General features: G+C 35.7%; 1 protein-coding gene across 1 annotated transcript in view; it reads right to left on the bottom strand.

The window, feature by feature from the left end:
* Positions 1-2647: 2647 nt before the first annotated feature.
* Positions 2648-25042, bottom strand: part of PKP2 (plakophilin 2) — an 80201-nt gene continuing 57806 nt past the window's right edge. Inside the window, 7 exon segments of the mRNA NM_001083729.1 lie at positions 2648-3198; positions 3326-3413; positions 5949-6138; positions 10215-10368; positions 16886-17059; positions 17926-18090; positions 18943-19060. Coding sequence (NP_001077198.1) covers positions 3130-3198; positions 3326-3413; positions 5949-6138; positions 10215-10368; positions 16886-17059; positions 17926-18090; positions 18943-19060 — 958 coding nt within the window. The 3' untranslated portion in view covers positions 2648-3129.

Genomic DNA, 25042 nt, shown 5'->3' with positions numbered 1-25042 from the left:
TTTTTTTATGAGGAGGCTGTGAGAAGTGCTCAACATATGTCCATTCTTGTTCAGTCAAAGATAGTCATACAAGCCTCCCCCTACTGACCCTAGTCTGTCCTCTACTCTGTCAGAGGAAGACCATGTCATCTTCTACACAGTGGTCTTTCAGATATTTAAAGACAGATAACATGACACTCTTCTTCCAGGCTGAATATTGCTGGTTTTTTAAAACTGTCTTCATGACTTTGAATGCTTCCCCCTTAACAAATTTTAAACAACTCTCATGCCAATGTGTGGTATTTTGATTTTTCTCTCCTGAATAGACCATAAAAAAGTTTTCCTTTTACTCATAGTCCTTAAAGGGTTGAAGTTTATTTCTTAAGAGATGAAACTGTCAGTATTACTATAAATAAAACATTAAAGTAGAATTTTATTTTGAAAAGTTTGTTTCCTTTTTAATGTATTTTCATTCCTATAACAAATACTTTAAAATGTAAGTTACTGAATCTTAAGATGGGCCAGTTATAGGGTCATGTTGGGCATTAACTGAATGAATGATTGCACATTTTTCTTCTCTGTCCTCTTAATAAAAACTGAATCTTTTCTGATACAAGAAGATATTCTAAAGAGGACTTGACCAGATGTCCTCTAAATTCCCTCCCAATCCTCAGATTTTGTGATGTGAGGCTTCTTCTGCAATTTTTTTCAAAGTATATACATATTGAAGTCCTCACTCCGTGTGCTTTATTTAGAGGAAATTTCATTTGTAACTATAGTATGTAAATTGTATATACATGTTTTTATATATATCTCCCCTCCATTTCCTTCTTTATTCCAAAGAATTGCTTCTTTATAGGGTGATTAGATTGGTTTATGGTTTATCTACTCATGTTGCTTAATTTTCCCATTTGACACATTAATCCCCTCTTTATCCTGTCAGATAACCCTTTGGTTATTTCCATCATATAAACAATGTTTCCATTTAATAGAAATCCAGGGCAGCAACCTCCCCTATTCCAGAAAATCATGAAGAATTCTTGACACAGCAGCAAGGCCTTTAGATCTTTTAGCAGAAATAAATGCAGAGGTCCAGCTCAGTCCCTTTGATGACATGGACACAGTCTCGGACACACAGGAAAGAAAAGCTTTGTGTATGTAGCCCTGTGATCAAAGAGATGTTCAGCTGCATACAGACCTCCCTCAGATGTGTTCATAGACAGTAAAGTACTGAGGTTTTTGTAAACAAAGTAGGACATGGGGATCAAACATTAGTCTATATTCTCATGGCTGCAGACCCACTCAATTTACTAAAATCTAACAATATCTAGATTTGTATGTCTCTCCATCTTTAGTCACTAGCTACTCCCATCTTCCTTATGGGAAGTGTTTCTTGGTAAAGAATTTAGGACTAATTAGGGGAGAAATATAAGCAATTATATTTCTTATTAAACTCTTAGTAATTAAAGTTGAACTTTATAAGTCAAATACTCAAACATCATGTCAATCATACCACAGATACCAAGATACACAAATAAGTCACATATACCCAGCTACCAAGGCAGGCAATGCTATTTTGGCCTCATTTTGTGTTTAATATTATTGAAGGCTCTACTATGCCTTAAAAGCACAGAAATTTCTTAAATATACATTAATTATCTGGAGGAATAAATATACTCCAAATGCTTATCATCAGAATTTTGGAAAAAGAGATATAATTTCTCTCTTCAGCATTTTACAAATTGGTATCTAAATAATTTCATTTTTAAGTAGTAACCTTAGTCGTCTTCACTGAGCTTTTGAAATGGAAAAAATTTAAGTTCCAAATATAATAAAGACTTAAGTATACATTCAAATTGAAACTGGCAATTTATTTCCTATCACACTTTGCTGGCCAAAAGGAGCTGAAGGATTTTTTTCCTAGTTACTTACTAACTAACTATTATCAGATTCTTTTTAAAAAGAAAAATATAACAGAATTATGGTTAAGAAGGCTAATTCTATCTGAACAGTATTAATCACAGTCCAGTTAAAATAACACTTAATATAGACTCCAATAGATGATGCTGGCAACTTTTAAATGTTAGCATTTCTCATATCATTTCTGGATGGCCTAGACACATTATTTTCCTCAACATAACTTCATTATTTTTTTTCTCTATAGTGTTTTCTTGACTTAAAATAATGGCTTAAGGAAGATCACATGAGATTTAGTGGTTCTGTACTATTTTTAAAATTTTGGGCAAAGTAGGCTGGTTGATAATGTAGTTCATTAAAATGAGCTGGGTTTTCACGGCCCTGGCTGGTCCAACAGATTGAGAGAGCTAGGTTCCTTTTGTAGCCAAACAGTAAAGTCCATTCTTCCACCAGCTCATTTCCTGGCTGATATCCAGGAAACCATATCGTGAATACTACTGTCAGGAGAAATTTGCATTTAATAGTGTTGTTAGAGGAGAAGTGTTTCCTTGAGTAAAAATCCTATTTATTATTTAGAGGGAACACCGAATTTCAAATTGTAGAAAAGATTTTTAAATTTTCTATGATCACGTCCTTTCAATTTCTTCTTATAGTCACGCATGCTCTGTGATCTAAATTTCTTACATTTATTGAAAAGCCGAGAAAAAAAATCCAAGAGGATAAAAACAAGCACAAAGTAAACAAACAGGCAGTGTTGCCATTATATTTTCTCCTGGACAACTCCACAAATATTTTTTGTTTCTGTTTCAACACTGCAGAACAATACACTCATGGCTCAATCGTGAAACAACACACATGTGAGTGACAAAACATGGAAATCAGAAAAGGAATATAAATGTAAGTCAAAATATAAAATCCTAGTGATACAACAGCTTTCTTCCTTATTTACTTAGTTAATGTCCATTCCATATAAATTCATATTTTAATTCCAGGAGGCCATGCACCATTAGCCCTGATTAAAAAGACCACTATTTGTAGAGGGTAAAATTGAGCCTGTTGCCAGTACCTACTGATGTCAAACTCACAAATGTCTTCTGGATTCAAGGACCATGGAAATAGAAAAGTATAGAAACAGGATATGGTTTTTTGAGGTTTCTTAAGCTGGGAAGTAGAAAAATAGGTGTTTTCCTTTGGGGCTTTTTGTAAATTTCTGAGAGCACTTTTTCACATTCCTCAGTCTTTCAGGGAGTGGTAGGCTTTGGTAGTCCGGCTGTTGACAAAATCTGTCTTCTTAAACTGAGCCTTTGGAATAAACAAACAGAAATGTGAAAGGTAACGTTTATACCCAAGACAATGTAAGTTTTAGTAACTTATCACCAGGGTCAAATCAAGTGGGACATTATTACCTGGCTCTTTTTAGCATTCTTACCTTCTTGTAGGCATTATGGAGCTCTGTATGGGTCCACAAAGAATATAGGAGAACAGAAGCAGCTTTACTTGCTTTGTTGGAAGCATAGCTGAAAGTAAGAAAAGCACATTTTTCCGTGATCAGTGAGAATGTGTGAGGCTTCTGGATGCTGCCCCTGGATGTTCTGTAAATCTTCTTTAATTGCTGTCGCTCAGGAGCCATCCATTAAGTCAGGCCACTCACCATGACAAGAGGTTAGGATGGAGAGCTTTAGGAGGCAGGAGCCACATGGGTGCTTTTGTTTTTTTTTCAAATCTTTTTAAACCACTAGCAAAGTGCTAACAAATAAACAGTTATAAAGAAAATTCCTGATATTTATAAGGCATATATTCTTAAAAGTTTTATAAATCCTTGAATTTATAGAATAAAATTTATATTTGTATTTATATTTTTAGAAAATATTTGTCTATAATGCATATTTATAGAGAAACGCATGAAAGTATGATTGAAAAATATGTATAACTCTTAGACTTAGTGACTCCATGAATATAGGAATTATGTGTCTTTTTCAAATTAATAAATTCCTACTGGAGCATTTAAAATAGTTTAAAAATTTATGTTTTTTTGTATAACAAATGGAAAAAGTGTTCCTGTTATGAATCCGAGTCACCACTGATTTTGACACTGTGCTTACTTTTTTTTTGGCCACACTGCACAGCATGTAGGAATTCTAGTTCTCTGACCAGGGATCAAACCCATGCTCCCTGCATTGAAAGTGTGGACGGCCAGGGATGTCCTCTTACTTTTTTTGTTTTAACTTTATTATTATGTGTTCTTAGTTTTTGATGTTCTTTTAAATTCATCTCAAAGTTCTAGTTTCTGGCTAAAGATCACTACTTTCATAGATATTTTTCTCTTCCATCACTTGAATTAGCACATGACTGTATTTTCTTCTTTGAACAAAGAAACAAAAGATTTTATTTTTCCTATCATAGGAATTTGTAAGTATGCAACCAAGAATAGAGAATGCAAAGATGTATGAAGAAGCCCATGTTGGGCTCATTCAGTATCTAGCTACCAGCATAATAGGGATGGTAAGTCAAATCAGCACTTCACAGATTCTTTAGTATCTCAGGGGCTTTTCAGAGTGACTTGCTAATAAATGAAGTATTAAGACATCCATGAAAGCTGTGGATCTCTAATATTTATTATTGAAAGTTCTTAAACTGCAAAGGTGTTATAAAGTCTGTTTGTAAGTTGATTGCTTGGTACTTGGAACTCATTTACTCAAAGAGGGAATGTAATTGATGATTGGTTATCAGGCTAGTCTATAAATTATGGGTTAGCTATGCAACACTCTAGCAAGGAAGCAGACATAATGGTAGGGTGTCCTTGTTGGTTTTTTTTCTGAAATGGAACATGTGAGGACGAACTTACAAATGGATACTCAGCACAACAAAGAAGTAATAGAATAGCGCACCCCATAACTGGCTAAATACAAGAAATGTCCAAAAGTGATGGTATATTCCCATGTGCGTATTATCATGTCTGAATACTCATATAAAAAAGAGTCATATACTGTCTATGGAGGTTTGGTTAGAAGTTTAGATGACTATTTCCACAAAGGAAAGTCAAAGATGACTTTCCACAAAGGCAGAGAAACTGCCAAATGGGAACAGGTAAATATTTCCTGCTTTTGGGAAACTGACATTCTAACAGTGCTCTTTTTAATCATGTGACTCTGAATGGAGTCTCCCTTCCCTGTGAACTTTGCCAGAGGGAAATCACAGAGCAAAGGGGCTAAACTGGGTGGAGCTCTGGGAGAAGGGATGTGCTCATTCTAGGATACCACAGATCCCTATGCTAGCCCCTGTGCAGCCAAGCATACGTTTGTCTACTACAGGTCCCATTAGAAGTATGAGTCTGGATTATAATAACATTGGTTTTCTTTTATGGTTATTTACAAAACTAACTTTATTTAACAAGTCAAACAATTCAGAATTGTATAAAGAAAAAAAATAATAATCTTCATACCTCCTTGGAATCCCACCACTCTAAATTAACTAACAGTAATAATTAGTTACATTCTTCTTCATCTTTTTTTAAAAATGGAGAATAGTTAAAGACATAGAAACAAGGAGGTGAGATGACTTACATGCATTAAACTTTCTACTTTCAAAAGAGAGTAAGAGGTGGAAGAGATGTGATAAAGAAAACTGATGAAGCAAGAACTTCTTGTTATGCTGCCTCCTACTTCTCCTCCTGGGGTGACCCTGGTCTCACATAGTTAAGTGAGGATAAGGGCATTCCTTGTCCATAGGACTCCAATTTGCCTACATTCTTCTCTTCTTAAATCACAGCTGTGGCTCGGGGAAACAATTCATTAGGTCAATAAAATGCTGGAATGCATGCCTCAGATAAGTTATGAAGTTTGACTATTTTTGGATATTTCAGTAGAGAATGACCAACTATTTGGCTTAGAGGATTCAGGTTTTCACTTACCTGATCACCAAGGACTGGGCCACATGATCTGGCCCAGCTTTACAATCTTATTTTTTGGCCATAGTACTCAAAGACATTATTTATATATGGGATTGGTGGTGGGAAAAGGGGAGACATTGACAGGCAGTGCTAGAGGACTTACGTGTCACCTGCGCTTATGGTCATAATTTTCTGCAGGCCCCCAGTGTTTAGAAGATCCCGTGCATTCTGGTAACTATTTTGGATTATATTGTTCAGTGTGTAACAGGCAGAGGCTGTAGTTTCAATGAGAAGATCAGTACTTGGGACTGTGTCAGGAATTATGGAAACCAAATCAGGTAGAGTTTCTTTGGCTACAAATGTAAGAAAAAAGAACACTTGATTAAAAAGATTGTTTCTTAACCTTAGGATCTCAATAACATTTAAGAAGAAACATTTGGTTAATAAACATATGAAAGGATGCAACCATTTTAATATTCAAATTACCAAAAAAAAAAAAGATTTTTAAAAAGATGATATTCTGTGCTCAGTGCACTGGAAATCTTTCCAGAAAGAAATCTGACAGAAATGTCAAATTTTTTTTTTAATGTTCACATTTTTTGATTCAGTATTTTCACTTTTGAGAATTCATCCTGAAGATACCACTTTAAAAACTGAAAAAGCAGAGATCTTTATATACTGTTATATAAAATGAAAAATTTACAAAGTCTAAACATCCCAGGAATATGACTATGATTAATTAAAACATATCTTCAAAGAATCTCATGTATCCCAAAACATATATATGAAGCATGTATAATAACAAGAAAATATGTGTTAATATTTCATGTGCAAATAACTGATATACTTAAAGGAAAACTCATACAGAAGAAACCTGAGAAGAAATATACTAAAATACTAATAGGACTTATTTTTCTACAGTACTGATGGTGATCTCAAAATATTCTTAAAAAATTATCTGTACTGTCCAAAGTTTCCTTAATGTGAAAATAACACCATTATTTAAAAAAAGATAAACTATTTAAAATTTGTTTTTTTACTACATATGTAAGATCCTGGTTACAGAGTTTTCATTTCGCTTTTTCTATTTTAACCAGAGGTTTTCTTTTTTCTCCACCTCTAATTACTTTGGACTCGCCTTGAAAGAAAGCATGTTCTATTGCTTTTGTTGTTTCTCACAGCTCTTTAATACAGTGCTATGTTTATCATGGTTGTACAAATACCAGTGCCTAACTTCATTGTTTCTTCATTTGAGTTTACATGGCACCTTGAACTGTACTTCTCTCTCTGATACATGCATGCATGCTCAGTCATATCTGACTCTTTGTGACCACATGACTATAACTCAATAGGCTCCTCTGTCCATGGAAATTTTCAGGAAAGAATACTGGTGTTGTGTGTGCTTAGTCGCTTGTCATATCTGACTCTTTGTGACCCACTGGACTTGTAGCCTGCCAGGTTCCTATGTCCAGTGGATTTTTCAGGCAAGAACAATTATTGGAGTGGATTGTCACTTCCTACTCCAGAGACCTTCCTTGCATCTCTTGCACTGGCAGGCAGGTTCTTTACCACTGTGCCACCTGGTAATCCCTCTCTCTAATACCAGACTGTAATTAGTCACATGCCTATCTGAATGCTAAATGGAGCCATGAGTTCCTTGAGGATAATTATTGTATTTATTTCTGGATTTCAACATTTATCACTATGCCTAAAAGAGAAACTCAATAAAAGGAAATGAACTGTATGTCTTCCTTTGATAATACCTGGAACTGATTGACAGGAAAAACATACCTTCTGCTCAAAGGCCTGAACACTTCCTTTTACACTGTTGTCTAAGCATCACAGCATAGTGTTGGAGCTCAGAGCTGAGTCTCTGAAGCTACACTTTTAAAATTTTAGTCCTGTCTCTGACACTTCATGGCTGTGTGGTCTGGGTAAGCTACGTAACCTCTTCTAAGCTACATTTTCCCAATATGTAAAATGGGATAATAATAGTATTTACTTCACAGGACTGTTTTGAGGGATTAAATGAGTTACTATGTGTGAACTATGTCACAGTTCCCTGCACACAGTAAGTTCTCCATAGATGTGAGCTATTACCAGAAGGCTTCCTCCTTTTAGAAAGATAAAACACAGAATGAAAAGCTTGAGAACCTGAATTTTCCTTTTGCTGAATTTAGGTTGACAGCATGAAAACAAGTGTGAGACAATGACACCAGAAAATGTCTAACTGATCTCTCTGCAGGGTGCAGCTATGGCTGGCTGAGACCAGGCTGCCCACGCTGAGCCGGAGGCCTGCTGAGAGAGCTTTACTTCTCCTGCCTCTGTATGACCATCAAGAAGGTCCAATTCTACAGATCAATTTTATGGTTGAAACTTTGGCTTATGTTTGAGGAGGAGTGAGAATTAGGGAAATTAGAATCTTTAACATTTTATATCTTGTTTGTTTTTCTTAGAAAAGTAATATAACTGCTTACATCGACAAAGTTAAATATTACAATATAGTAAAAGGGTCATTCTGTCTTTATACACACAGACACACACCCCCTGTGGACCTGGGTAAATACATTCACTATGAGATAGTTAAAATTAAATCTTCAACAGTGAAATATAAAATTAAGGGCCCTATTATGATATTGGAGGGTCATAGCTCAATGTCATATTGTTGAGGGAGATTTTATTTAATGCTGGTGCTTTCACATACATTAGGTTGTTTGATCCCTGGAAAAACACTATTCATAGTGATTACTAATTTTACTCAGCTTAGGGCAGTTAAATGACTATCCAAGGTGACATGTGGCAAAGTAGCATTGGAAGACAGATCAGTGTCTTCTGCATGAGACGTTATTCTGTTGCCATGCTAAATTGCCTATCTTCAAGTTTTTAAGAAAATATAATTTTAAGTTGATTTCTGTAAATCAAAGTAAAATGTGATGACTTCATTCCAAGTTAACACATGGAAAGTTTTACTTGGCCTACAAATCTCAAGAAAAATAAAAAGCTTATCTTTCAAACTGATTTTTGTTTCTTCCTGGCTATTAATACTCTAAATCAAGACAGGTTATTTTACTCAAATTACATATTTGACATAATGCCAATATGGAATTCAAAAATTGCATTTATCTTACTGAAGCCTCTTCTTATGATGTCCATAAAACTTGGAGAGGTTTATCAGTGAAATCACCTTACGTAACTTGTGGGGCTACAGCTCTATTGTCCCAACAGCTGCAGGACCGTGGAACCTGAGACAATAGCATTTCTGCCCTGAAGGCACAGGCTCAGTGTGTAGAACACAGTTCTCACCAGCTGTGTTCTAAAGATGGAGTCAATCGTTCATTTGAGACAAAAAAAAAAAAAAAAAAAAAGGATAATACACCTGATTGAAGTACAGCACAAAAGTCCATAAAAGACAACAAGGAGAACACTTTCATGATTTTCAGACACTGCCTTTGGCAAAGTTTCTGTTAGATTTCACTGAAAATTTTCCAGGCTCTCTACATTTATAATGGGCACAAAACCATCGTATGAAACCTCCTGTTCAATGTTGTGCTGTTGGTTGTCTTTGAAAATGACATTATTAAAACACAACCACACTGTGTGAGTCTGTGTGTAGATTCCAAAGTAATCTAATTCATTAGAAATAAAAAAAATACTGAAATTTCTGAAAAATTGAATTTTAAGTAGTCTGAAATGACTAATTTATGGAACATTAGGAAACATGATTAATTTTAGCATTATCATCCTATTATCTCATTTTACAGCTTTTAACTTAATTCACAAACATTTACATATTCAGATATAAAGAAAATGAATAAAAAATTATGTTATTTGAAAGGGTAACATGTTATAATTTTTGTCAATAATACAGGCTTACAAAAAAGGGAGCAAATGTGTTTTATTGTATTTATTCTAAAACCTATGCCAAATCTGCTATATTCAGTGATTCAGTCTTTCTGTGATTATCTGTCCATCCATTTTTTCTAGTATAACAACGGCCAAGCTTCTTAAGTGAACAACCACTGTGTGTGTGTTTATTTAATGTTTTAGAAGGGTGGTGCTTAAGCAGATTACACAGAACATTCTGAAAGACATGGTTTAAAAAAGATGTCATCGGATGGCAGAGCTGAGGGCCAAGAAATATCATATACATTACCTATCTTGTTCATTTTTAGTATGGTTTAAAATTTCTCTTCAGTAGTAATTGGAACAAAAATGAAGTTGGATACTAAGAAAAATCATATTTGAAACCAGTGTGAAAGTATACTCTTGATGTCTCGGTACATAAAACCCAGTTCTATTTATCACATTTTGCTTTTTATTCACAAAACTCATCATTGTAAAAAGAATGGGATAAGGACAATGTTTTTGTTTTAGTGCATTTGTATTTTCAATACAGACACATTACATATAGAGACACATACTCACTTACCAATTTCATTCTGCAGAGAAAGATTCCGAGACAAATTCCTCAGCAGAGAGACGGCAGTCTTTTTCACACTTGGATCACCAACATGCAGCATCTTTCGTGTGTGCTGAAGGCCATTTTCCTTCTGGACAACTGTCTGAGCTACTGATGTTGGCATCTGTTTTGTGAGACATGTCCTATAAATACTACTGTATTTCATTTTGGGGTAAAATTTCTAAGTTTCTATAGATTACTAGAGATTATAATATATAAGATGTTTATATAATATAAGATGTAAATATGTTTAAAAAGCTAGCTTCAAATTCTTATTGTTTTCAATTACTGGATAAAGATAGTTTATTTAGTATTTTAAAATAAAAATATTGGATTTGGTTAGCTACAATGTGTTTTGCATCAGTTTAGCTCAGACGGTAAAGTGTGTGCCTACAAAGCGGGAGACCTGGGTTTGATCCCTGGTTTGGGAAGATCCCCTGGAGAAGGAAATGGCAACCCACTCCAGTATTCATGCCTGGAAAATCCCATGGACCGAGGAGCCTGGTGGGCTACAGTCTATGGGGTTGCAAAGAGTCGGACACGACTGAATGACTTCACTTCGCTTCATAAATAAATAAAATGGGTCTGTCTTTCCCTTTCCTTTCTTTTTCATCATATTCTGCTTTTTACTCACATTTTCAGTTCATTGTTGTGAAAAGAAAAGAATGTTTTAGGATGAAATTTATACTAATGTCATAAAATTTATTACTTTTTTTTCCTTTTTCTGTTTTCTTAAACTATGTGTGTAATACAAAAATGCTTTCAACTTTGTGGCTCTGGTAGAACTTAGCTATAAAGCCAAGTGAACTGAGAAAAATTTTACAGGGAGATGTCTTTGATTACTATTTAAATGTATTTACTGACTGTTGGCTTATTCATCTTTTCTGTTTCTCTAGTTTAAACTTTGGCATTTTACATATTTTAATAAACTTATTCATTTCTAAAAAGCCAGTTTATTCTGAAAGATATATTGGACTTTAAAATAAAGGAGTATATGGCTAGTCAGATTACCTGTAACTCTATGCTCTGTAATGGGAGGCTGCATGTGCAAGTTTCTTGTTTCAGGTCTAAGTCCACCAAAAGCAACTCTTACTTGGAATAAGGTTGGTCACCTACTTTCACAGGTCTGAGTACCAAGTAGGCCCTACCTGGCATCAGCAAACCCCCAACAATACTGAGGCCTTAACTTGTGTCTGCAACTTTATGTATTTTTATTTGAAGCTAATATTAGGTCACCATGCCAAAAATCCATACATTCTTAACCATTCTTGAGGGTGTCTATCTCCTGTTTATCTTACCTAACACGGCTTGCTTCCCCTACCTCCTGCAGACTGTTCCCCTTATATTCTCCACTATACCTTCCAGAGAAGGAGTTAATATAGGAGCAAGGATAGGTTTCAGGGAGGGAACAGGAGGTCCTTAAAATTATTTTTGTTTATAATAATATTTCTCAAGGAAAGAATCTATCATTTTTATTAGATACTCAAAATATCCATGAGTATCTCATGGAAGTTTAATAATCACTATTTTGCAATGTTTATTCCAAAGTTACGCTCTTTCACTAATTTGCAAAACATTCCATTAGATTCTTTTCTCTTCTCTGAGAAAAATCCTTCCTGTGTAGGATTCTGTAAAACTCTTCCTCGAAGATGGAGGTATTCATCTCTCTTTCCAGTGGTCCATCTAAGTAACTACATCTTTCCTCATATGCAAAAGCTCTGCTCTTCTGAGTCACTGCCATTGAGCTCTATCACTCTCACAGCATTTTCTCTGTCACCTCAATGTCTAGTATATAAAAATGATTATGGAAACATGAATTCTGATTCATTGAAGGAAATGGGAGAGGCTGATGTGGAATGGCCTTTAGAATTTGTTCATTAAGGAAAATAAGCAATGAGATTTACCAAATAGAGATTTCATATTCCAGTTTTAGGGAATTTGTGAAAATGACTGCTATAACTGTTTACACATAGCAATTCTAGTTCATATTGTCCTGATTACTAATGAGGCTGAGCATCTTTACAAATGTTTAATGGCCATTTCTATATTATGTTTTGTGAAATGCCTGTTTAAATCTCTTGTTCATTTTCAATTTGGCTGTCTATCCTTTCATTGTTAAATTGATGAGTTTTTGTTTTTTAATATTTCCTAGATACCAACCTTTATTACTTTGTTACCGAAATCTTTTCCTCCTCTGTGCTTTGTCTTTTTACCATCTTTTGCTAGCATCCATTCAGTTCAGCCACTCAGTTGTGTCCTACTCTTTTTGACAGCATGCACTGCAGCACGCCAGGCCTCCCTGTCCATCACCAACTCCTGGAGTTTACTCAAACTCATGTCCATTGAGTCGGTGATGCCATCCAACCATCTCATCCTCTGCTGTCCCCTTCTCCTCCTGCCTTCAATCTTTCCCAGCATCAGGGTCTTTACAAATGAATCAGTTCTTCGCATCAGGTGGCCAAAGTATTGGAGTTTCAGCTTCAGCATCAGTCCTTCCAAATGAATATTCAGGACTGATTTCCATTAGGATGGACTGGTTGGATCTCCCTGCATTCTAAGAGACTCTCAAGAGTCTTCTCCAACACCACAGTTCAAAAGCATCAATTCTTCGGCGCTCAGCTTTCTTTATAATCCAACTCTCACAACCATACATGACTACTAGAAAAAACCATAGCTTTGAATGTATGGACTTTTTTCAGTAAAGTGATGTTTCTGCTTTTTAATATGCTATCTAGGCTGGTCATAGCTTTTCCTCCAAAGAGCAAATGTCTTTTAATTTCATGGCTGCAATCACCATCTGCAGTGATTTTGGAGCCCTGAAAAATAAAGTCTGTCACTGTTTCCACTGTTTCCCCATCTATTTGCCATGAAGTGATGGGACCAGATGCCATGATCTTAGTTTTCTGAATGTTGAGTTTTAAGCCAACTTTTTCACTCTCCTCTTTCACTTTCATCAAGAGGCTCTTAGTTCTTCTTCGCTTTCTGCCATAAGGGTGGTATCAGCTGCATATCTGAAGTTGTTGATATTTCTCCTGGCAATCTTGATTCCAGCTTATGCTTGTTTGCTAGCATAAGCTATTAATTTTTATGTAATCAATTCATGAAACTTTTACTTTATGTGCTTTTTATGTCTACTGTTAAGAAATCTTTCCCTATTTCAGGTCATGAATATATTCTATGTTAACATTTAGAATCTCTATTGTTGTATCCTCCACATTTAAATCACACTGCTGTTGGAACTAATTTGTGGCTATGGTGTGATATAAGAAATATGTTTTGTTTTTTTTCAGTGGGTATCAAATTAAGTGCCTTTAGTGTTTTAGAAACTTGAAAACTGCTTATTTCAATGGATTTTAACTTTTACAATGTACTTTGAAATTTTACGTGTATACAACATAATGAGTTGATGTATTGATATACATTGTGAAGTAATTACCACAATAAGTGTAGATAACATCCATCATCACATATAGTCACAATTTTTTTCCTTCTGTGATGAGAACTTTTAACAAATACAGTATTGTTAACTATAGTCACCATGCTGTACACTACACCTCCAGGAGTTATTTATATTGTACTTTATACTTCACACTATATTTGGAGAATTTGCTAAATGGGCAAATTTTATCATCCCATCCCCTTTCCTTATATGTTTTGTGTCATTTAACTAATAAAGTTTACATTAAGGTATTCTTGCTGACAAGAAATTACTGTCATATTTTATATAAAAAATTCCATACTCTATCTTTTAGAAGCTATTCAGTCCGGTTCAGGTTCTTTGCCATCTAAGACACATGGCCATCAATTTTCAGTGATGTCTGTGTTATGAACACAGGTAGATGCACGAAATATTTTCTAGAACTATGTTTAATGGCCAGCTTTTCATGTTTTTCTGTTCAGTGATTCCTTTTATAAATTATAAAGCCAAGTATTTATCATATATCTAAACACAGAAAATCAGGGAATGCAATAATTAGAAAAGAAATACATATAAGTCAAAACTTTAATAAAAAGCATCTCACAACTTAAAAGAATAAAGAGTCCTCTTATCATTGTCTCATGCTGCTAATAATTTTCTCCTATAAATCTCTATTTAAATTCAACTCCAACAGCTTTGGGTACAGATTAATACCAGTTTAGTACAGGTCTCCTTTCAGAGGACCAGACTGGTCTAAGGTTAGGTATGATTTTAAATGCCTTCACATAATTAGAACAGTTGTGAACATATCTCCATTTCCTGGATTCCTTTTGACTTGGAACTCTCCTGGTATCTTAGATTTCTGTTTACTTATTTTTTTATCCCAGCTAGATTATTACCAAACACAGAGATTTTGTCTTATTCATCACTATATACTTAGCACTAGGCTAGTGCCTTTTAGTGCTGAAATACTGTTTAATAAATTAATAGAGGAATGAGAATCTAGGTAACAAACTACATATTCAGAATTTAAGTGGCATATTCCTGTATATTAGGTGGCAAATATTCTTGTTTTGATAGGAATATGGAAACACCTCTGAATGGTTTTGATTCCAACATAAAATTTAGAATGGAAGAGGCTAAAATCCATATTAAAGGATTAGCTCATATTGAACCACCCTCAGAGCACAGTGCGGAGAAGGCAATGGCACCCCACTCCAGTACTCTTGCCTGGAAAATCCCATGGATGGAAGAGCCTGGTAGGCTGCAGTCTAAGGGGTCGCTCAGAGTCAGACATGACTGAGCGACTTCACTTTCACTTTTCACTTTCATGCATTGGAAAAGGAAATGGCAACCCACTCCAGTGTTCTTGCCTGGAGAATCCCAGGGACGGGGGAGCCTGGTGAGCTGCCGTCTATGGGGTTGCACAGAGTCAGACATGACTGAAGCGAATTAGCAACAGCAGCAGAGCACAGTAAGCTTAAATCATAAATACACAGCAATGTAATTTCTGATCTTTTCTATTAATTTGACTGGTTGTTAGTTAATAAGAGAGCCTCTGTAGTTTGGGAAAATGAAAGAAGTGGTTTTGGGAAACCAAGCATGGGGAAGTGGAAAGATAAGATGATAAACTATGTCTCTCTGTCTGTCAGGGCTCCCTGGTCACTCCCAATTTCCTTCTCCTTGTGCACAAGTATGTTTTAAAGAATTTCAAAGAGATTAAAGTTAGGTTGTATTCTTAACCACAGTGCTAAAATTAAAGAAATACTGGTTTCAGTATTTCACAGTTTTATTCGAAGCTGAACAAGCTTTTGTATAAACACATAAAAGAATGAACATGTCTTCTCAAGTAAAGAACAAATAATATTTTTATTATGTACAAGAGTGCTTTCCTCTCTGATGGTGGATAATTAGGCTGGCCTTATAATGAACTATTGGAAGAGAGTTTACTCTAATCATTTTATGATCAAGGCAAAGAACACAAGCTTAGTTCAAATTATTAAATTTTTAGAATCCCTTACTATGTTGCAAATTACATGGGAGAAGGAACAAATTTTTACTCTTTTTTAAAATAATTTTTTAAGACTTCTCTGGTGGTCCAGTGATTAAGACTTTGCACTTCCAATGCAGAGGGTACAGGTTTGATCTCTGGTTGGGGAACTAAGATCCCACATGCCATGTGGGGTGGCCAAAGAATAAACAATAAATAAATAATTTTATTGGAGTATAGTTGATTTACAGTGCTGTGTTAATTTCTGCTATACAGCAAAGTGATTCAGGTATACATATATATACACATTCCTTTTCATATTCTTTTCCATTATGGTTTATCACAGGACCTTGTAAGTTTTTACTCTTTTTAATATTTTGATTTTGCTGGTGTAAAGTCAGTACATCTGAAAAGAGACGTAGCTCTTCATTTTGTAGTTGACTTTCTGGGACACAAAAGCACAGATGGCCTTTCCAACTTCAGTAGACATATGTTGTCTCTGCCTTCTGGCAGTCATTCTTCTTTTTGCTAACAACACTGACTTTTCCATTAGAGAGTCACTCTATATGGTACAAGTGGCAGTGACCGTTGCTCACTCAACCACATGCCCCTGAAATTCACATGTGAGCACACAACTCAGACTTGACCAGTTAGAACATCACAGACTCCTCGCCTCAGAAACTTGTTTGCAAATGGCTAAGTTCTTACAGCTATTGGGAAAATAGTAGCAATTTCTTTTCTTGTGGAGACACTGGGCTGGATGAAAGGTAAGCCTGAAATCACTGGTGGCTATCTTTGCTGTAATATGAGGATAGCCTTTGAGAAAGAAACCAACAGAAGAAAGAAAACAGAGGCCAGAGATAGAGAATCATAGTTACAATCCCTGGGGCACCAAAGTCCCACCAGGATAGAAGGAAAACCCACCCTGGACTTTTCAGTGATATGAGTCAAGAAATTCCTTTCTTTTGCCTAAGCCAGTTTAGGTAGGATTTTGAGACTTCTAACTGAAAGAGCTCTGACTAACACTGATAAATACTGAGTCTTTCACTTACAGTTTGACTTGGCTCTGCAGCAGCTGAGGCTGAAAGTCCTGGAAAGCCAAACTCTCTGGCAATTCCTGAGAAGTTTCTTGACTAAAGCGAGAAAACTGATGGTTTTACTTCACTATCATTTCTGAACTTAATGTAGGTGTATCTATAATGTCATTATTTTTAAAAGTAGCACGATACTCACTGGTCCACTTCCTGCTGTGAGATTCTGGAGAGCTCCCAAAGATGCTTCTTGAGTATAGTTTCGGACACTCTTGGCGATCAAGGACAAATACATTCGTATCACAATGGAGTGCCACAGCCACTCCACGCCCTTGGGGTTGCTCTTTTCCTCTGGCATTGGCATGTCCTGGTATTGCTAAACCACACACACAATGGAACCCAAAAGTAAAGACTTCAAGTGATTTCTACAATTCCATACCCAAACCAAGAGACCACAAGTATTGTCTTGTCTAGAGAGACTAATAAGACCTTAAACATTAAAAAGGCACACATGTATGATTTACAATCACTTAACTTTTAGCCCATGATGATTATTTTTCCTTCACCATGAGAGAGAATACAGAGAATTAAGCAAAGACTGTTCTAGAATATTTTTCAGGCTGCTGTTAAGCTAAAAGCTAAATTAGTCACAACTGCTCCGAAGATAAGAAAAACAGGCGTCTTCTCACAGAGTCTTGTGAAGTTGTCCAGGACAGCATCAGTATTCTAAATTTACCAAGTATTCTCTAAGTTCATCAACACTGTGGTACTCTGAGGAGTAAGAGAGATCACATTCCTTCAATTTTCATAAAATGCCAGTCTGGAAGGTGTCCTTCCTATGCGGTTTGCTTTTAGGATGTCTTGTTTGTTTTCTAGAACATTTAAAGCTGAATGTCTGGGCTTCTTTTAATGTTAAGATAATGCTATACCACTGGCCACACGGTATTAAGTTTACTTCCTAAACTGCGGGGCACAGAGCAGTATGGTTTGATGGCTAACAATGTAAATCTGGGGCCAGATTGCCTGGGATGGAATTCTATCTCCTCCACTAATTTGCTGATTATTTTGGAAAAATCAATTAACTTTTTTGTATCTCTGTTTCCTCATCAGTAAAGGAAGATATTAATACACACCTCATAGGACTGATACAAAGACTAAAGGAACTTAAAATAGAGCCTGACATACACTAAGTACTTAGAAACACACACGCACACTTATTCTTTCAAAGACTTCCCAATATACCTCTTTTACTTTTCTGCTTCGACTGCCAAAGCACCCAATACTTTTGTTGTTGTCAGCCTGGATATTCCGGTTTTGAATATAAATACTCTGGGAATATTTCTCTGGGAGCTCTGCCTCCAGCTGGTAGGAGAGGTTATGAAGAATGCACACACAGTTCTCTGTGGCCTGAGAAATAGGACATGAATATTGATTATATATATGTATATATAGGTAACTTCGCAGGTATCATATCACAACTTCTGAGGCTTTAGATCTTACAAGGTTAACTGGATGCAGCAGGGCATGCCTGGACTACAGGGTGCCTGGGGGAGTGACATAAGTATGGCTAGAAAGGCTAGGGTTAAATCATAAGTGGTCACGAGCACAATGCTAAGAAATAGAGGCTGAATTTTTTAAAACATTGGTTTTTACAGTGTGCTCAGAATGATTTTGTATTTTAGGTATACTGCTTACCAGCCATGTGGAGTTGGAAAACAGGAGGAGATATTACTTATAGGGATCAATCAGGAGCTGACTACAATAATCAATACGAAAGATGCACAAATTAGGATAGCAGCAGTAGCATTAAAGAGGAGTGGTTAAACTAAAGAGTATTTCAGAAGTAGAATGCACATGATTTGTTGTCCAGTGGATGTGGCATGTGATGGAAGAGAGGAAGTCCTAGATTACTTAGATTTCTATTTTCATTTGGTAGATGGTAATAACTATTCAGAGGGATTATACAGAGGCGCAAGCTTGGGGATGAAGGAAGAGATGAATTTCATTGCTGAAAATGTACCATCTAAGCTCTTTCAAATATCTAGAGGTGTCAAACAGTTTGAAATTTGGGTCTGGAAAGTAGAAAGAAAAACCGGACTATATAGATTTTAAAATTTATGAGCATGTATGGGAAATCTTAAGCTCAACAAAGAGTTAATGAATAAAGCCAAACCCAAGCAGCTACTTCAAGAATACTCTGAAGTCTTAGTAGGACAAAATAAGTAATTTAATATGAGAGATATCTAACTCTTAAATCACCTTGTCATCTGGCTGGTAATCTGCAATGGTGCCTCTGACATAATGGACCAGTGAGTCAATCAGTCCATCACACCTCCTCATCACTTTTCTCCCTTCAGGGCCAGCTGAACTCATGTTTCTATTAGGAAAAACAAACAAACAATCAGTCATAAGGTTTAGGCTTAGGCTAAGATACACTTAGGATGTGTATCTAATAGGTTTTTGTTTCAAAGCTTTACTTTTGTTTCAAAGTTTCTTCCAAGGGAACACTGGAAAATTTGTCAAAGTATGGCAGAATTGTCCTAGACTCAAAAAATCACCAATTCCCTATAGTCATCAACTCTGGACACAACTTAATAAATATATTCATAACACATCATTGTGTAATATAAGCCTTCTGTCTACTTCATTCCAAGCAACAAGGTCAGAGCATTATTTACTTAATCTTCACCCTATTTTTGAAAGGGTATAAATATATGAGAAAAACATCTTACAGTTAAAAGTAGAATAAATGGCATATTAGCTATAGCAATACACTACATGTCCAAGTCTCAACTTATTCCATGCCTTAATTCTAATTAAACTAAAATTTCTTAAATTCTCTGGGCCTGAGTTTCCTCATTTGTAAATACAGAGTGTTAGACTATACCATTTGGAGGTTTTCCAGGCTTCAGCATAAACTGTTACTGACAAATATTAAACCAAATGCTCTAAAATGGGATGATTCTATAATTAAAATGACAGAGAGATGTCACGAAAAATGCAGTTTCACAGTGTATAAGATCTAAGTTACAAGCCTGACCTATAAACATCTTTGCACTTAGTCAATTTCTAATTTGGCTAAGCCACGACACCCTTCTATAAACAGTAACTAAATCTACAAGTGGAAGGTGCTTCCTTATAGACACTGAAGGTTATCAAATACAGTAAAGTAATATATTTAGGGATCATATTTCAGATTCAGATAATGTTTTTATGCTGGTATTACTATGTTCCTTTGCATTAATTTTTCTTGTCAACATTAACTATTTAAAAATATTTTTTTCCAAAAATGTTAACAGCTCTATAAACAAGAATGACAAAAGAACGATTTCAGGTTTTTAGAGTTTTGAGAACCACCCTTATTCTCTTTTGCTAACTTCATTGGCTAAGAGCTATTCCTATAAAATTTATCAGACCAGCTCCTTTCACTGTAGGCAGAACATTACAAAGCATATTCTTTTTGTGTATAATGTCTCAGTGTGATACTGAGCACTGAAAGAACTACAATTCTGAGAACTTTGGGGGTCATATTTTCTTCATCTTTAATATACGGCACTAAGTGATTTTAAAAAGCCTTTCTGTCCCCAAATACTGTTTTCAATACATATTGTCAAAGAACAAAAGTGCCTGGCATTGTATAAAGAACTGCAGGGAACAAGGAAGGAGTACCCAGCACTGCACCTGCTCCCATGGAAATCACATCTATATTCGGCTGTTTTACCCCGTGAAAATGCAGTTTCAGAATCCAACCTAATAGTTGAGGAGATAAGACAAGTACCCTAAAACTAAGCATGTACTAATAAGTTAATGGTTGCTGAAATAATACAATGAGTTTTTTAACAAAATCCCCTCTATGACTTTGGTTCTCATTTGATGTTTCTAATGTAATTATTCACTTCCTTATTTTCACTGTACTTGAAAGATTTTGATACTTTGTCCATTAAAAAAAAGATTATGAATTGGCTCATAGACTGTAAATAAAACCATTTTTTCCTATAATTTTTTTCTCAAGAAATGATTATTTGAACCAAGATCCTTTGTCTATTCTCTGAGGCCTTTAAGGTCATGGGATCTTAAGAAGCTTGACAAAACTGAAAAAGCATCTTTCACTGTCTCCTTATATTGCACACGGAGAAACCAAAGAGCTGAAGTTACTTTTACTGGTGAAATTAAGTTAGTGGTGAAGTCAGGATAGGAGAGCTGTTCTTTACTCTGTGCTGAGGGTGGCACCAGAGCAGAGCAAACCTTATCTAACATTCATTCAGTCTGCCATTTGTTTAGCAAGTACCGTATGTCCCCCAACTCCGAGACAGTGTTATCATATTTTAAAGCTTCCCTTTGACCTTTTCAACATCTGGCTTGGAGAATGGCAGTAGTTTTAAAATGGCTTTGACAAATCAAAAGGTCTTTCTTCCTAGCGAAGCCCCTTACACACCGTGCAGATGAATGACTCAGCTTTGTTTAACTTCAGCTGTTTATTTTGGGTGAGGATGGTAATTCAATTTGGCAGTACTTCCAGCTCACACACACTAACTGTTGTCTTGTAGTTTGGTATTATCCAGACTCTACTGGCTTGAAACGGGACTTATCAGGGGTTCCTGACAGCTGATACCTTTGCTGACAGAAAGTGCATGGAACACTACTACCTCAATATTTGTTCTTGCATATCAAAAATAGTTCCTACCTTACTCAGATACTCAGAAATATAAATGATAAGGGTGGATTATTTTACAGCAATACATCCATGAATAGAGGTCGCTAGTTAGAAAGGAATTTGCTATTGCACTCTGAAAATAATCAGTAATTATTAGGAAATTATTAAGAAATTCATCTTACAGTATTTTTTCAACAACTAATAGATAAATTTGTGGGAATGAGAGAATTTACATGGCTAATCTTAGGAAGAATCAATCCTTTTACACTGTGTCTCCTGAGTCCTGAGAAATACGTTTCACTGTTTCCTAGATGTAGCCCAATAGAGGTTTTTTTTTTTTTTTTTCCAATAGAGGTTTAATATGGAAAACTACCTCAAAACTGTTCACGAAATATATTAAAACAACTATCTTGTTGAAAAGTAAAAAAGACCATAAAAACCACAGTAGTTACTCGATAAAAGTTCATTATCAGAGTTACCAGTGAATATACTGGGTTGCCATTTCCTTCTCCAGGGGATCTTCCTGACCCAAGGATCAAACCCTGGTCTCCCACACTGCAGGCAGTCGCTTTACCTTCTGAGCCACCAGGGAAACCCAATGAATGTATTGGAAATGTTTAATTTAGTGTTTATGGTTTGAATTTGATTAAATGATGAATTTATTTCCCCTTGGTATAATTTAGCAGAAGTCTGAGTAAATATGTGAGCACCTTTCTGGAAATTAGAACTGTACCCTGTTATATATTAAAATTTAAGTATCAGGTCTTTGGGGCTAGAGGCTGGGGCCTCAGGAGGAGATGGGTAGAGAAGGATGTGAACTACTCTAAATATAAAGGCAGGGCTGGTTCATAGCTCTTCACCTCCACTGGGCCTGAGTAGGAGGAACCAGTGCAAACTTTAGCTGCTTGTGTTTGATATTAAGAAGAATTTTTTTGGTAATGTGACCTGTAAGGGGTGAGAAAAAAATAGAATCTGAATCTCTGTATGTCTCTAACCAAAACTCCACATAGGAGACTTCAGGTGATTTATCTGAAAGCAAATCAGTGATTCCTGATTCTCTCCAGGACCATTTATCTCACACATTCCTCAGTGTCACAATCAAAAGGAGGAAAAAAAAAAAAAACAGAAAACAAACACCCAGGACCTTGCTGGAATTAAAATAAAGAACTGTCTTTGTTAAGATTAATGACAATAAACTTTAAATTCATATGGCAAACCAAAATGTGAACAGTGTCAAATGATAAGAATAACTGCAATTTAGTGCATGTGCTAGACATTACTGTATACTTTGCAAATATTATGCTTTCACAAAATTCCTGAAATTAGGGTGTGCTGAATTTCATTCAGATTCCTGACCTATGACTATTCTTTAAAATCAGAATTACCCACTTCTAATGGGATTCTTAATGGCCCTTCCAAAAAAAGTTATCTGTGTGGGGCTATTGCAGGCAAGCTGTCAAATATAGTCTATCAGCATTGAAAGAAAGTTTGTTACAACACAGAACGTCCAAATGTCGTGTATTGACAACTGGAATTAAAGGCCGTAGTTAGCCACCAGGGCATGAGAATGGCAGGCAACAACAGGACAGGAGTGAATCTTTTCAAGACATTTCACCGACTGGTAATTCTAAGATGCAGAGATAAAAAAAACAAAAAACAAAAAACACGAGGGACTACTTCTGATAATAGGTGGTTTTCTACTAACACAAATTTACATGTGTGTTAATGTACCTATCTTAAAGGTCTAATCAGCATACTTAGTGATCACCACAATGGTTTTAAAAAAACTGTGGCCATATTTTCATTTTCACCAACAATTATAGGCTTCCTAATAACACGTTATAAATTGAATCCCAAGTGGTACCAGTCAATTTAAGAGCTTGGTCTGAGTCCATTCTAAGACCCAATAGGCACTTGATAAGACACTGGCTGATAAGGAGGCATCCTTCTTCCTGTTGATATTTGAGATTTAGGTCTGGGTTTCTGTTTAGCTCTCAGCTGATACATATCAAACAGTTGGGCCTTGTCTGTGATTAACCTAGAGAAAGCGGCAGAGGCAGCTTGTGGTTGCATAGAACAAAAGGGGAGCCTCACTTGAACTGGCAGAGGAACAGAAACTCTATGCCAAAAGAAGAGTTTGTCTGTTACTCTAAGTCAACATCAGATCCTGCAGGTATCCGCAAACATCAGCCAAAGTCAGCTGCTCATTCTGCAAACAGAAGCAACACTGGGAACAGAACAAAGCTGTACAACCTACATGTCTTGTTCCTTCCAGGACAAGGAACATCAACTTTACTAAAGATCTGTCTTACGAAAAAGGAAAATAGTTATTTGATAATAAGAGAAATTAGTACTCTCATTTAATTATCTAATTCTTAATTATTTGAGTAACTAAATAGGATTATGCACAGAGACAGACCAGATAAATCTTTTTGTCAGGAGTATTCAGAATAAGGGATAACTAAGCAAAGGTAAACAGAATGAAAAGCACAGTTAAGGAACCACAGATTCAGCAGAGTTCTGAAGTTTGATATCCAGGTATTATAAAAAATGAAATTCAAAAATACATGCTTTATTGTGCAGCAGCAGATATAATTGAATATATTAAAAATTTACATGGAGATATTCTTTTTCCAAAAAGTAGTTGGTATTGATATTACCAAAAAACTTGTCCTTAATCAAGAAGCTCATCAGGATTAAGGCTAATAATTATTGCTTTTCTTTCTAGAAGTACAGCTTGCTTCCTCTGATTACTCCCCACCCTAGCTAGATCTTCAGTGATAAGTGAAAATGGAATTTTCTTTTAAGACAGTTATAAATTTTAGTACAAATAACTATATTATACATTCATTAAAACACATTTATTAAACCATGACACATGTAGGAAAGAGTTAAGTTTTAATTCATTTGCAGGAGAAATGCATTACCAATTGCTTTTCTTCTTCAGCATAAAATACAATTAGGAAAAAGGAATATGTTTCATAATGTTTTGTCATTTTGTCCTATTATCCTAAACAAAATGGCAAATTCTGAAGTAGCCTTTACAATGCAGAAATGGTTGTGTGTGTTTTTTTTATTTTTATCTAATAATGGAGCATAGCTGATTAACAATATTGTATTAGTTTTAGGTTTACAGCAAAGTGATTCAGTTACATATACACATGCTGCTGCTAAGTCGCTTCAGTTGTGTCTGACTTTGTGTGACCCCATAGACGGCAGCCCACCAGGCTTCCCTGTCCCTGGGATTCTCCAGGCAAGAAAGAACACTGGAGTGGGTTGCCATTTCCTTCTCCAATGCAAGAAAGCAAAAAGTGAGTGAAGTCGCTCAGTCGTGTCCGACTCTTAGTGACCCTATGGACTGCAGCCCACCAGGCTCCTCCGTCCATGGATTTTCCAGGCAACAGTACCGGAGTGGGGTGCCATTGCCTTCTCTGATATATACACATGTATCTACTCTTTTTCAAATTCTTTTTCCATTTAGCTTATTACAGAATTGATCAGAATTCCTTGTGCTGTTGGTTATCTATCTTAAATGTAGCAGGGTGTATATGTCAATCCCAAACTTCCAATCTATCCCCTCCCCCCAACCACATACTGGTTCTCTAAGTCTGTGAGTCTTGGAAATAACTGGTAATCAGATGTGGAGATAAAATTAAGCAAATGGTTAACAAATAATAGGACTTCAGGAAAGCAACTTTTCAGACT

This window comes from Bos taurus, chromosome 5, assembly GCF_002263795.3.
Source record: "Bos taurus isolate L1 Dominette 01449 registration number 42190680 breed Hereford chromosome 5, ARS-UCD2.0, whole genome shotgun sequence".
NCBI classification, from domain to species: Eukaryota; Metazoa; Chordata; class Mammalia; order Artiodactyla; family Bovidae; genus Bos; species Bos taurus.
Note: the sequence above shows the minus strand (reverse complement) of the source record. Positions and strands in the feature narration are given on the sequence as shown.